At 45.1% G+C, this 12,355-nt stretch overlaps 2 protein-coding genes across 2 annotated transcripts in view; one reads left to right on the forward strand and one right to left on the reverse strand.

The window, feature by feature from the left end:
- SERINC5 (serine incorporator 5) overlaps positions 1-6,776 on the forward strand; it is a 40,458-nt gene extending 33,682 nt beyond the window's left edge. The window contains exon 12 of the mRNA XM_035553528.2: positions 214-6,776. Coding sequence (XP_035409421.1) covers positions 214-361 — 148 coding nt within the window. The 3' untranslated portion in view covers positions 362-6,776. The remainder of the gene's footprint in view (positions 1-213) is intronic.
- A 2,542-nt stretch (positions 6,777-9,318) lies between these two features.
- THBS4 (thrombospondin 4) overlaps positions 9,319-12,355 on the reverse strand; it is a 38,800-nt gene continuing 35,763 nt past the window's right edge. Inside the window, exons 21-22 of the mRNA XM_035553527.1 lie at positions 11,622-11,761; positions 9,319-9,482 (exon numbers count right to left, since the gene is read on the reverse strand). Of these exons, the coding sequence (XP_035409420.1) occupies positions 9,421-9,482; positions 11,622-11,761 (202 nt within the window). The 3' untranslated portion in view covers positions 9,319-9,420. The remainder of the gene's footprint in view (positions 9,483-11,621; positions 11,762-12,355) is intronic.

The raw sequence follows: 12,355 nt of genomic DNA on the forward strand, positions 1-12,355 counted from the left end.
GTGTCTCCTCTCATAAGTAAGAAGCTGGGAGAGAGGATGCAAGTCTCTCCTGGGGTATTTTTGCGTAAGGCCTTGCTCTACAAAGAGTAGCTCTCCTCTACTTCATGGCTGGGATAACCTAGTTGAAGTCTGTGACCCACCTGGAAAAAACAGGGGATGCTACAATTTGAGATATGAATGGTGAATTTATTGCATGTTTTTTTCCCTTAACAGCTATGAAAGTGCTCAAATTGAAAAATTCTTCACTGGAACCTGGTCAATCTTCTGGATTAAGATGGTCTCCTGTTGGGTTTGTGTCTTTCTATATTTATGGACTCTTATTGCTCCACTGTGTTGTCCAACCAGACAGTTCTCAGTATGAACACTCAGAAGATCCTACTGCATATTTACTTTTTTTTTCCTGTTACAAATAAAGTACAGCAGTCACTTTGTAATGAGGAGAAACCTATTGCCCAGTTACCATAATATACCAGGTATTAACTTTTTAGTCAGACTAAAATGACTGAAGACATTTTTTAACCTCTTTTAATTGTCAGGAACAAGTGTTGCCCAAGGGGATAAATCTGTTCCAAAACTTTGTAACACTCGTGTATAGTATAGGAAATGTGGTTGTTGCATAAACTGGAATAGGCAAAATACTTTTCAAATAACTGACAATCTTTCTTTTACTTCATTGGCAAGAACAGAAGAAAATACAGTGTAGATGTATCTTTTTCCTGTGAATGTTGAATATCTTCTAGCAAAATGCATTCCTTTTTATACTCTTTTATTCACCGTGTCTTTAGCAATGATTATTTGGATTGCTGTTTTGTATAGCCTATAATTCTTGTATGTAGCAACCAGATAATTTTTTCCAGAAAGATACCTAAATACTTCTGTAGAAATAGAGAATATGCAAGAATTTGACTGCCAAAGCATCTTCTAAAAATTTTTAAAATGTTAAATATATTTTAAGTTATTGTATACCTAGACTGAGAAAGGAATGTACCATTGATAATAGAGTATTTATCCTATTTTAACTTAAACAGGCACCTAAATATTTTAAGTAATTCAGAATTGGTCTAGTTGTTAACAAAAGGAGAGTTTTACACACAGATTCTTAAACGATACTTTGCCAGATTAAGATTAGTAACTGTAAAGTTCGTGTACTGTAGGGGGATTTAATATGGTACATTCTTTATTCAGAATGTTTGCTGTTGAGAAAATGCTATTTACCGGAGCGCTGCCAGTTTCTGTTAGCTGAGCACTCCCTTTTAAAGTCACTTTTCTACCCTGCTGTCTCAGCCTGTTCCTAAAAATCTCCCAGGGTCTTCAGTTCTGTTTCTATTGCTAATTTGATAATATTTAAAATGCAGTGGTAGTCAGAAAAAGGACTATAGTATATCGTCTTCCTTTTCTGCCTGTGCGTTGGTTGGAAGGTGTTCTTCCTAACTGCTATAATTTTATACCCTCTGTTGATGTTCGTTTTGCTGTTGGAATAGGAGATAGACAACTGATTAATTCATGGAGACTGAACTTCTTTTGGAGAACTCCTATTCCAGACAGCAGGGTAAGCAGTCAGGAAAGCAAAACCAGAAAACACAAGTGTGACAGTAGCTGCCTTAGTGCAATTGACTGACTTGACAATATTAAGCCCTATCATATCGCTTTTGTTTGCTTCAAGCAGATGACTTGGTGGTAGAACAACAGCTCAGCTGCTCTAAGTGCTGAATAAGTTCGAACCCACTTCAGTTATCTACATTCCAGTGGGAAAAATTTATGACTTACATTAGTCCCAGAGTCTTTCTCTTCTCTCTCTCTCTGTGTATATATATACATACAATGTGAAATGTGCAGGATATAAACAAAATCAACCAATTTAGCAGGGTTTTTTTGTTGGTTCTTTTTTTTTTTAATATGGTTGAGCCTTAAATCCTCACTCAACGCTTTCTACAAAACAAAAGCACAACATAGAGGTCAATGAGATGGCCAAAGTATTTGCATGCCTTATTTGTTCTGTTGCAATAACTGATAGCTAAGGCACACATGATGAGTAATCCTAAAATGCAACAAATCTCAGCTCTGCTCCTGTTTTCTTTGACACTTTTAGCTGACGTCTTGCTGTGGTATCCTAAGGCTTCTGTCCTGCTTGGAACTTGCTAGGAATGTGATCCTCCCAACTCCAAGCACTCTTACCTTGAGCAAAATCCACAGGTCCGCAGTTCTGCATACTTATATTACCTACCCCAGTGATCAGGACCTTCAAAATACCTCTAGTATGAAGTCTGAGGAAAGGAGTCTGCTCAGAGGTGAACCCCTTGCTCTTCTCCTTATTTTCACCTAGGGGGAAAAAAATCAGTTGAAGCTTATCTTTGATGTTGAGTTAGAAGTGCAACCAATAGCTCTGGAGATGGTGGCAGGTTTATGTCATTCTTTTTGTCATAAGCATTTTGCTTGTGCTCTGAGATCCTGGTCTCATCAAGAGCTCTGCTAGCATGGGGTCCATCAGTATCCCCTCGTGCATTTGGAGTCTAGCCATGTAGATCCTGCTGCAGCAAGAAGGCCTTTTTTAAATGCATTCGCTATCAGGAAGCGTTTATCTGCCCCATCTCCAAGATAAGAGCTCATGGGCTGTGCAGTGATGAGGAACAGTTGTCTCACATAACTGGCAGCAGTTATCTGACAAACAGTCTTGATCCAGAGCTACAACTGTGAGCTGCAACTGAGACAGCCCAGCTCCTTGCCTCTCGCGTGGTGAATGTGAATGCTGATCCCTAACGTATAGAGGCTCCTAGGGGTGGCCTTCTCGTGTCATGTATGCTGTGGTATGAGAAGCCAAGCGTATTTTGTTAAAATTAACGTTGTTTTTTGTAACAGAACAATCTGGGAAAGGAGCTCCACAGAAGAAGGCATGTACGACATCTTATTTGTTTACAAAAATGTTTATTTTTGGTAGGTAGCATCTTCCTACACAAAAACTCAACGTACCTCCTTGTGCTCATTTTTTGTAGTTTGTGTTTAGGGAAATAGGTTTTGCACAGAGGAAACAGGGTTGTAAGAGGAAAATCCGCAGTGAGGCCTGAGTCTGTTCTTCTTGCACAGCACTTGTCTTGCTGAGTTGTTCCTTCATCCTTCCCTTCCACCAGCTACTGACCTTAGATCTCTGCAGGTATGCACAGTGTTGGAATTCGGCAGTGCCTGACTATGCTGCCTCCTATGCTTCTGAGCAAACACTGTGGGAAATGACCCAGACAATAATTATAAAGACCTGTCTGTCCATGCTGAGACCCCAGGTACAGCTGTGGGTCTCCAGGTCTTTCTTAGGAATTGATAATCGCTAGCACCTCGGTGCACAAAGCCTCTAGCTCCTCAGTGAGGCACGGGCTCCTGATGGCCTCGCAAATCCTACAGCCTTAGCATTTGTTGTGAAATCTGTACTGTGAACTTCCCACATGCAACTACTTTACACAAATCATGGGCTAGTGTCTAAGATTCCAATGCCCAAAACATACATTGTGAACAGTTGACACAAATGGGCTTTTTATAATCTTTTTAACAAGTGCCTTTGGACCTACTGCCGTGAGAGGTAGTAATTCAGGTGGCACTGGAACTGGAAAACCTGGGCTGAGCCTGTGACTCGGTGCTGCTGCCTTGTACATGACACCGGCGCGTACAAGGTGTGGTGATGACCTGTGGTGCATGTGGAAGACCAAACAATTGTGCTTGGCAAACCACTGGAGTGGGACTGATTTCAGATGTTACAGTGCAGTGGAAGACGAACTGGGAAAACTCACAGACAGCCTGATGATTTTGTAAGTAAATGAGTAGCTGTTGCTGACACTTACACTGTAAGCTGTCGGACTTTCTACCCCCGTACTGAAAGGGCAGGTTGTTCTGCTCGAGGCAGTGCGGTGTCTCCTGCACCGACACATGCCCTGCGCCGTGGCCGTACTTTGAGTTTGTTCCCAGAAATAAGACAGCAGTGCAGCACTTCTGGCTCCTGCTATTTTCGAACTGTGTGAAGTGAGGAAACTGCTGTCCTAAAGACAGGAAGACCAGAGAACATGTCCTGTGCTACGTTTCCTCTAGTTGAGCTCGAATGTAAACTAATGCCATTGTTTAGGGGACTTTTGGAGGAATGGTCCACGTTGGCAGAAGTTAGTTCTGCTGGGAAAATGGGGTAACATATTGGCATTTTCCTACTTTTTCAAATTTGCCAGCAGAAGGAAGGCTACGTGGAACCTCGTTGCTGCACTGCTGCCTGAGGCTGGGACAGTTTTACTTGTGAGGGCAACCTGGAGCTGAAATTGCGACTGGTTCTTGTTGGGGATAAAATCAGTGGGATGGACTCGGAGAGCGAGTCCCTGAATCCAGACAGCCGGACTAACAAGTGAGGCCACAAAGCCTTACGAAAAACATGCAGAAAGCAGATGGACACGTCTGTCTGCTGCTTGCCACCCCGCTCCTCGCAGCGTGCGGCTGGATGCTCTGTGAGGAGCGGCACTGTGATCGCAGATCAGAGCTCTGCGTTTCTGATGCTTCTCGCTCTGTCCCTCAGGCGTTTCCTTTGGGGATCGAAAAGCTGATACTTACCCAGCTGAGCTGGTGAATCCTGGCTAGGTTTGGGCCGCTTTTGTCTGAAACGGGTAATGGAGTGTTGCTGATGTAGGCGTAGCCCAGAGAGAGGGCTCACCCCTCGCGGAACCGTGAACGCTGCGTGTCTATTTATTTATTTATTTTGTGTTTTAGCACCTTTTCTCGAGCCTTGGAGCGCTTTGGCATTGTGAGCTATGCACGTGTAACTGCTTCACCAGCCGCTGGCGCAGCATTTTCTGGGCTGGGGCATTGCTAGGAACGGAGCAACCATTGCACTGCGTGGGGCGGGAGGGGAGCTGGCTTCTCACGATGCTCAGGCTTTGACCAATGCGCCAGGAATTTGGGGAACTCAAGATAACGCTGCCGTAACCTGGGCTAACAGTCCACAGCATCATTGGGATCTCTGAACAAATTGGTAACAAAATAATTCACTGTCTGGTTTTAAAACATGCTATGAAGAATTTATGCTATAAACCATTACGCTTTTCTCCTAAATGAGTTGGTGAAGCAAAATACTCCAAGGTTGTACATATGCGGCTAAATGAGCGAGATTATCTGCAGTTAAAAAAAAAAAAAGTCTTTCCTTCAGGGCTTTGATGCAGTCTCTTCCTTGCAAGCTGCATCCTCCCCCCATTTTATTTACCTTTCTCTCTCTGAGTCTGTTCTTTGAAGGTGCTGTAAGCCTGCTTAACTCCTGCTCTGCTGCCTGCTGCTGGGATGTGGTCGGTGCTAGAAAGGAGCTGACTTCTTTGCCAGCTTTTGTCAATACTTGCCTTTTTGTAAGAGGACAACTGGCAGTGTTGAAGCAAAGTCGAGGATCGTAGTTTCGTACACGGATCAGCTTTCCTCTGTGAAAAATGCATCTTTGTTTTCCTGAGGTGGCCTGCAGGTTCTGGTGGGAGGAAAACGCGTAACCAGGGCAGCAGAGCTTCACTTTGTGCTTTCAACTTTGTAAATGGCAGTCTGAACCCAGGGTTTCGTCTGACTACAAGGGAATGCTGGGGTCAAGTGCTTAGGAAGCGTGCGCTTTTTGTGCTCTTAATAGGACACGTAGCTTGGGAACTGGTGTGTCCGCGTTTTCAACGTCCCAAAGGCAAAGTGCACGAGCCTCCCTGGGGGGAGGCAGGTACACGGCGCAGTGCCTGGAGTAGCGGCCTGGGGCTGTGGGTCAGGAGGCCATCACGTTGCCATCCCCGTTCTAAGGCCAGGAGAAACTCTGTAGGTTTCAAAAATCCACTTGTGTTGTTTTGTTTTTTCTTTCCCCAACCCTGGTTTAGAATCATTCCACATCTGTTCAACAATGCTATTTAAAAAAAAAAAAAAAAAACCACTTCAGATTTATTTCAAATATGAACCAGACTGGCTCCCCCCGTTTGCCAGTCTCGGATAGCTCGCACCACTGCAGCACCCAGCCGTTTGCACAGACGTCTGCAGAGCTGCAGTTGTCAGCCCTGACACGGCTCCAGCAGCCTGCAGCTGCCATTGCCTGTGTTACTCAGAGTTGTGGGGTGCAGCACTGGGGCCGTGTCTTTGCCAAAGAAGTCTCAGTCCGAAGCCAAGGAAAATTTGGGAAAGCTATAGGAAAATAATGTGCCGTTACTCATACCTTAGCTTTATTTTTCCTCTTGCTGATACACGTCCAGGTGCTTAGATGTCATTGGACATCCACGCAGACTTAAAGTGAGGAAAACCAATGTTCAGAGGAAATTTTTCAACTTGTCGTATACAAGCTGAGAAGGTATTTACAAGGAACATATGGTTCATTGTCTGTTTTTATTTACCAGAAATGAGTGGTGTTTAGTCTCATGTATACCATGTTTGAAAACTGGATGCAAACTAGGGAAAATGTAAACACTTTCTTAATGGTGAAGGGTTTTTAATTAGTCCTTTTCAAGGTTCTTAATATCTCAAGGGAACTCTTTGGTGTGTATGTGTGGTTTTGTTTTATTAATCTATAGCTCAGTGAAGCGGAGGTTTGCTAGTTTATTTAACATTTTTTGTGAGTGTTGTGACCCGTATAACTGTAACGCTTTGACTTTTAAGGATTGGTAGACTTCAGAATTCTCAGAACTAAACTGTAAAACAGCATTTGCCTTTTTAAAGCATGTTAATGGTTTTTATGGACACTTCCTTTTGTATACTGAGTGAATGTATTGTTATAGGTTTAATGTTTAATGGACCAATAAATAAAGTTTTTCTTACATTTGAAACGAAGTGCTGTGATATGTAAAATTTGAGAGGAGTTCACCTCTGGTGAGACGCGAGGCCGGCGTGCCGCAGCCCCAGGACGCCGAAGGCCAGAGCGCTGCGCTTGCAGCTGCTGCTCCGACGGCGCAGGCGGTGGGGGGTGAGGAGGATCTGTGTGCCCGGCTGTGAAGATGTGGGACTGCAACGTCTTGGCTTGCCAGAGGCCACACATGGAGCTCTGTTTTTGCTGTACAATAGTCCAGAACAATGTGGTGGTGGTGGTTCAGGAGCCGGGCTCTGCAGTTCCTGAATTTGCGGGCCACTCAGCAGTCGCTGTGCCAACACAGCAGACTCGTGAGCTCTGGCATCCCAGCGCAGGGTCCCTGAAAGGAAAACGTCTGTCTGTCGGGGCTGTGACCGGCTCTTGTGGGCAGCAGTTGAGCAAGGCAACGTGTTTTGAGTCCCATAGCCACTGGGGGAGAGCTTGGTTGGGGCGTGGGCTCAGAGAGCAAGCGCCGAGGTGGCAACCTGGTGCAGAAGGGTCAAGGTGCTCCCTAACACCGTGGCTGCTGCAGCCGGGGGAGCAGCTGCTCTGTGCCCACCGTGCAGCTGTGTGCAGCCTCACCTGCTTCTGCCCGCGCTGCCCCCAGACCACTCAGACAGGACACCTGCCTGCGGAAGGTGCTACAGCCAGGAAAACACAAATGCATGACAGGGAGGGTACAACTTTTTGTTATGGTCTGTGCTCTTGTTCCTGAGGGAGCATGACTGCAGTTACAGCCTGTGTACAGCTAGAAGAGGGTGGGTCACAAGCCTGCGATAGCATCCTAAACCTTAAAGGTGTTCTCATTGTAGCGAGAACAGGAACCTCCTCTTTTTGAGACTGATCATTTAACCTCAGTATTTCCCACTCTATTTTTGCACTGGGTAACAACCATGGCTGGTCATTTTCTCAGGGCTACCTGTGATTTTTTTAAAACCCTCGCCATGTTCTTCCCCTGCCTCTTTTTATTTATTTATTTCTCCCTAGGCTGAAGTACTGTTTACTCCTGTCCTTTTGAAAAGCAATTTTTCCATAGCCTGCAGTATCATTCTCTTCAGCTGTCCCTGGAGCTTGTCCTCTCTTCCTTCCCTAGCTCCATTTTGAAAAAGCATGAAATTTCTGCCACGTGGCAGAAATGCACGTGGTGTCCAACCTCACTGCCCATTGACTGGTATAGTGCAGTGGGACAACTTGTTTTTTTTGGGGTGACTTTCTGTTTTCCAGTCCTTTCCTGATGATTGCCAGTGCTTGATTCAGTGTTTGTTTCTTTGTGGTTTTTGTTTGTTTAAGTTAATGATTTAGTGTCATAAGATTGTAGTACCTGTTGAGAAAGCGTGGCTCGGGGCCAGGGCAGGGACTGGGCAGCAGACCCATGCCTGGCTTTGTGTGTGTGAGTTAGAATCCCCCACTGTGGAGGATTCTGCGTTTACCTTCACTTTTTTTTTTTTCCCACCCTTAACGTTGCATGCACTGTGTAAGAGCTGACTGCAACTCCCTGGGGCCAGCGTTTTGTTTTTACAGAATGTGATGGTGTACTCCTAAATTTCTGGGGGGGGGGGGAAGGGTAGGGAGGTCTAACATATGTCTTTCAGGAAGCCTCACAGAATCATTAAAGTTGGAAAAGCCCTCCAAGATCATCTGGTCCAACCATCCCACTACCACCAATGTCACCCACTAAACCATGTCCCTAAGCACCACGTCCAACCTTTCCTTGAACACCCCCAGGGACGGTGACTCCACCACCTCCCTGGGCAACCCGTCCCAATGCCTGACTGCTCCTTCTGAGGAGAAATGTCTCCTAATTCCCAACCTGAACCTCCCCTGGCACCATTGAGGCCATTCCCTCTAGTCCTGTCACTAGTTACCTGTGAGAAGAGGCCGACCCCCAGCTCCCCACACCCTCCTTTCAGGTAGCTGTAGAGAGCAATGAGGTCTCCCCTGAGCCTCCTCTTCCCCAGACTAAACAACCCCAGTGCCCTCAGCCGCTCCCCATAGGACTTGTGTTCCAGGCCCTTCACCAGCTTCATAGCCCTTCTCTGGACACGCTCCAGGGCCTCGATGTCCTTCTTGTAGTGAGGGGCCCAAAGCTGAACACAGGACTCGAGGGGTGGCCTCACCAGAGCAGAGTACAAGTCCCCTAAAGGTAACTAAGTCTGGAAGAAGTTAAACTCCTCTAAAGGACATCTTCCAACCAGTGTGTAAGCTGACTTGGAAAAGCTACTGGGAAGCAGCACCCACCTCTCTTCTAACATCCACTTTGGGCTGAATGCAAACTCTTGTCTCTGACATGGACCAGACAGGCAAAATCGCCTTTTCTTCGCCAGCCTGTTTAATACTGAACCCCAAATGGCAGTAGATTCCAACTATTCCTGGGAATGCTTTAAGTATCGTTGAACATCACACACCACTCCTTAGACATTAGGGAAAATTTGAACACAACTGAAACCCCAGAATATTTTGTCTCATTTTTATTTTCACTTTTATACAAAAAAAAAGTCTGACATCGTCACATCAATGAGAACAAGCTGCGGTGTGCACTCTTACAACAATCATATAAGGATTTAAAATATACTGTTTTATTGTTTGCAATAGCAATGTTAGTTTGCCTTTACTTCTTAAATATCCCCAACTCCAAATTGCTGAGCCTGAAATTCTTGAAAGTCCTCTGGAATGGTGTCTGAAAAGAGGAAAATATGGAAAACTTTAGTATCTTCCAACAAAATCAAGGAACACTTACACAAATTGATTATCCAACTATGTTTTTACGTAACACGCCTTCTCTTTTGTTTACACATTCAGAATGGCCTGGGACTCTTTTCAGTTTTACCATATGCCACTGAAAAGCATGGACAGACTAGCAAGGCAGTGTGCGTGCTACTATGCCAGCCCACACTGGAGTACCATCAATCTTCACATTGTACTTATTCCCACCCAAACACTTTGTGGCTTCCACTCTTATATTTGTACTAATAAAAGCTGACTGGAAAGGTGAAAAAGCTAACTTTAAAGGAGGCTCTAGCAAAGTGGGGATCAGGCTCTTCTCCCAGGCACCAAGTGGTAAGACAAGAGGAAATGGCCTCAAGTTGCACCAGGGGAGGTTTAGAGGTTTAGGTTGGATATTAGGAGACATTTCTTCACTGAAAGAGTTGTGCAGCATTGGAACGGGCTGCCCAGGGAGGTGGTGGAGTCACCAACCCTGGAGGTCTCCAGAGAATGTGTGGATGTGGGGCTTAAGGACATGCCTTAATGGTGGACTTGGCAGTGTTAGGTTAAATGTTGGACTAGGTGTTCTTAGAGGTCTTTTCTAAACTAAATGAGTCTATGACAGAAAAAAAAAAAAAGAAAAAAGGCGTCTTGCTGTGCACTCCAGATATGCTCATGGCACCAGCTTCTCTATTTCTCATGTATCCTACTTCAGCTTCCCTGTGATGGTGTTCCATGCCACAGGAGCAGACAGAAACATTAACCTGAGGACCAGTAGCAAATGTTGGAAAAACTTCAAAATCGATGAGAGAAGCTGGAGATGGTGAGTCGCTGTTGTAAGAGTGATGGCAGTTCTGACTGATGCTGAGTTTGCAGTGTCCCTTTGCCAGATGACAGACCATCTCACCTGGAAAGCCACAGAACCAATGGGAAAGCTAAAGCAGTACCCAAGTATGGAGTCACAGCAGTGAAGCTGAGCCACCTGATCCGGTTATTTCCACCCTGACACAGAGCAGGACTCTAAACTTAAAAAAAAAAAAAAAGAAAAAAAAAAGGAAATAACTAAATAAACACAAAATTTAGGAAAAAAGTGGCAAATCCTCTGCTTTTTTTCAGCTGTTGGTTTGATAACTTCTTTTTTGAGGCTCAATTCTTTTCAATCTTTTTCTGCAACTATAAGAACTTATCCAAAAAGTCCAGGGATGATTGGGAACTCCAGAGGCTTCCCTGAGTGGTTTTACTGAATCACTGTGGTGCCTGCAGCAAAGCCACTGCCTGCTCACTGCCAGGAAAAGTATCTGCAACTTTAGTGGCAGCTTTGAAATGTGCTTTCTGGGAAACCACACACTGTTTGAGACTCTTACCAAGTAATCTTTAGTTGTAAGCACTGTAATCTGTCTAGAAGTTCCTGTTTTGCTGTCCCCGTTTCCACAAGCACCAGCCTAGGAGCACGAAGTGCTCGAGAACCAAGGTCCATCCCCACCACAAGCTGCAGATCCAGGGCCTGTCCGTGCAGCAGCTGTGTCCAACGCAGATACAGGCTTCTGGGATCCACAGAGAGCAAGGAAACTACACCAGCGTGGGGGGTCTCACCCTAAGCGGACAGACAGTGTGCTCCGCCAGTCTGAGGAGGATTCCCCCCTGGGAGGAAGGCCATCTTAGCATCTTGTCCACCCCCAGACAGGAGCAACCAGACCCTAACACAAGCGACACTGAGGTCTGGTGACTGATCCTAGCGGATCTCTGGATTTGCTTCACCTTGCATTCAGAGCTTAAGGCATCCTCCATATATGATGACCTCAGTATATTGTGCATGTACAACCCTCATGGTTGGTTGGTTTTAAATAACACTTTAATTCTCTGATGACAGCTGTACTACTTAGTTGGCACAATCTCTGCAGCAGTGACTGCTCTGGGAGGAGCAGTGGTGGGGTGTTAGTTCCCATCTGGCTGGGCTGCAGTGCATTGCTGGTGTCAGGGGAGGCGTTTCACAGCTGTGAAAAACTTGTAAATAAAAATCAAAGGAGAAGATGCTAGATGGCTTAATCCTAAAGCCATGCTAGCGTTTCTTTGTGGCCACTTGCTAGTTGTTAGCAAAAAAGAGAAAAATTACCATTACAGCGGTATTTCAGGTTGGACCAGATGATGTTTTCCTGAGAGAAGCAGAAAACTCCAAGCCGTCCTCCACGCATCGTGGTATCTATAGTTACACCAGAGTCTGCCACTAGGTCAGAGCCTTCGTAAAATCTTGCCCTTAGTGAAAGCAAATAGAATCTGTGTTACGTCTTTTCTAAGGCTGCACCATTTATAAAAGTAGTATCATTTATTAGTGTCATTTGTCATTAACAATCCGTGTTGATTCTAGCCTTGGACGTGCCTTCCCGCCTTCAGCTAGCATAGGGAAGAAAAAGCAGTTCAAGCTTCTTTGCAGTCGGGGGAGTGGAGCTTTGCTGCACTCAGGAAAGAGCTCAGATGGGAGAAGGTTTTTGTGTTTTGGTGGTAGTTGTTTTTACGTATCCAACAAAAGTCAGAAGAATGTTTTACCCTGCCATCAGTCCTGTGTCAGTCCACAGCTGATCACTATAGCAGAAAGGGGGAATCAGGTTAGGTCAGCTGAAGAAGACCAGATGGACTTTGTCTCATGCAGTTTGAAGCTAGATTTTTTTTTTTTTAATAGGCAAAATTTCAAACAAACCATTTAGAATCCTAAAGCTGCTTCCCTGACCGTCAGATTTCTTTAAAAATGTGAAGATGATTAATTCCAGGAACAGTTTGGATGATCTGGCACTTCCTTGTTACAAAAACTGTCAGCAAATTCCCAAATAACTCTGGGAATAGCTGTACCCT

This window comes from Cygnus atratus, chromosome Z, assembly GCF_013377495.2.
Source record: "Cygnus atratus isolate AKBS03 ecotype Queensland, Australia chromosome Z, CAtr_DNAZoo_HiC_assembly, whole genome shotgun sequence".
Taxonomy (NCBI): Eukaryota; Metazoa; Chordata; class Aves; order Anseriformes; family Anatidae; genus Cygnus; species Cygnus atratus.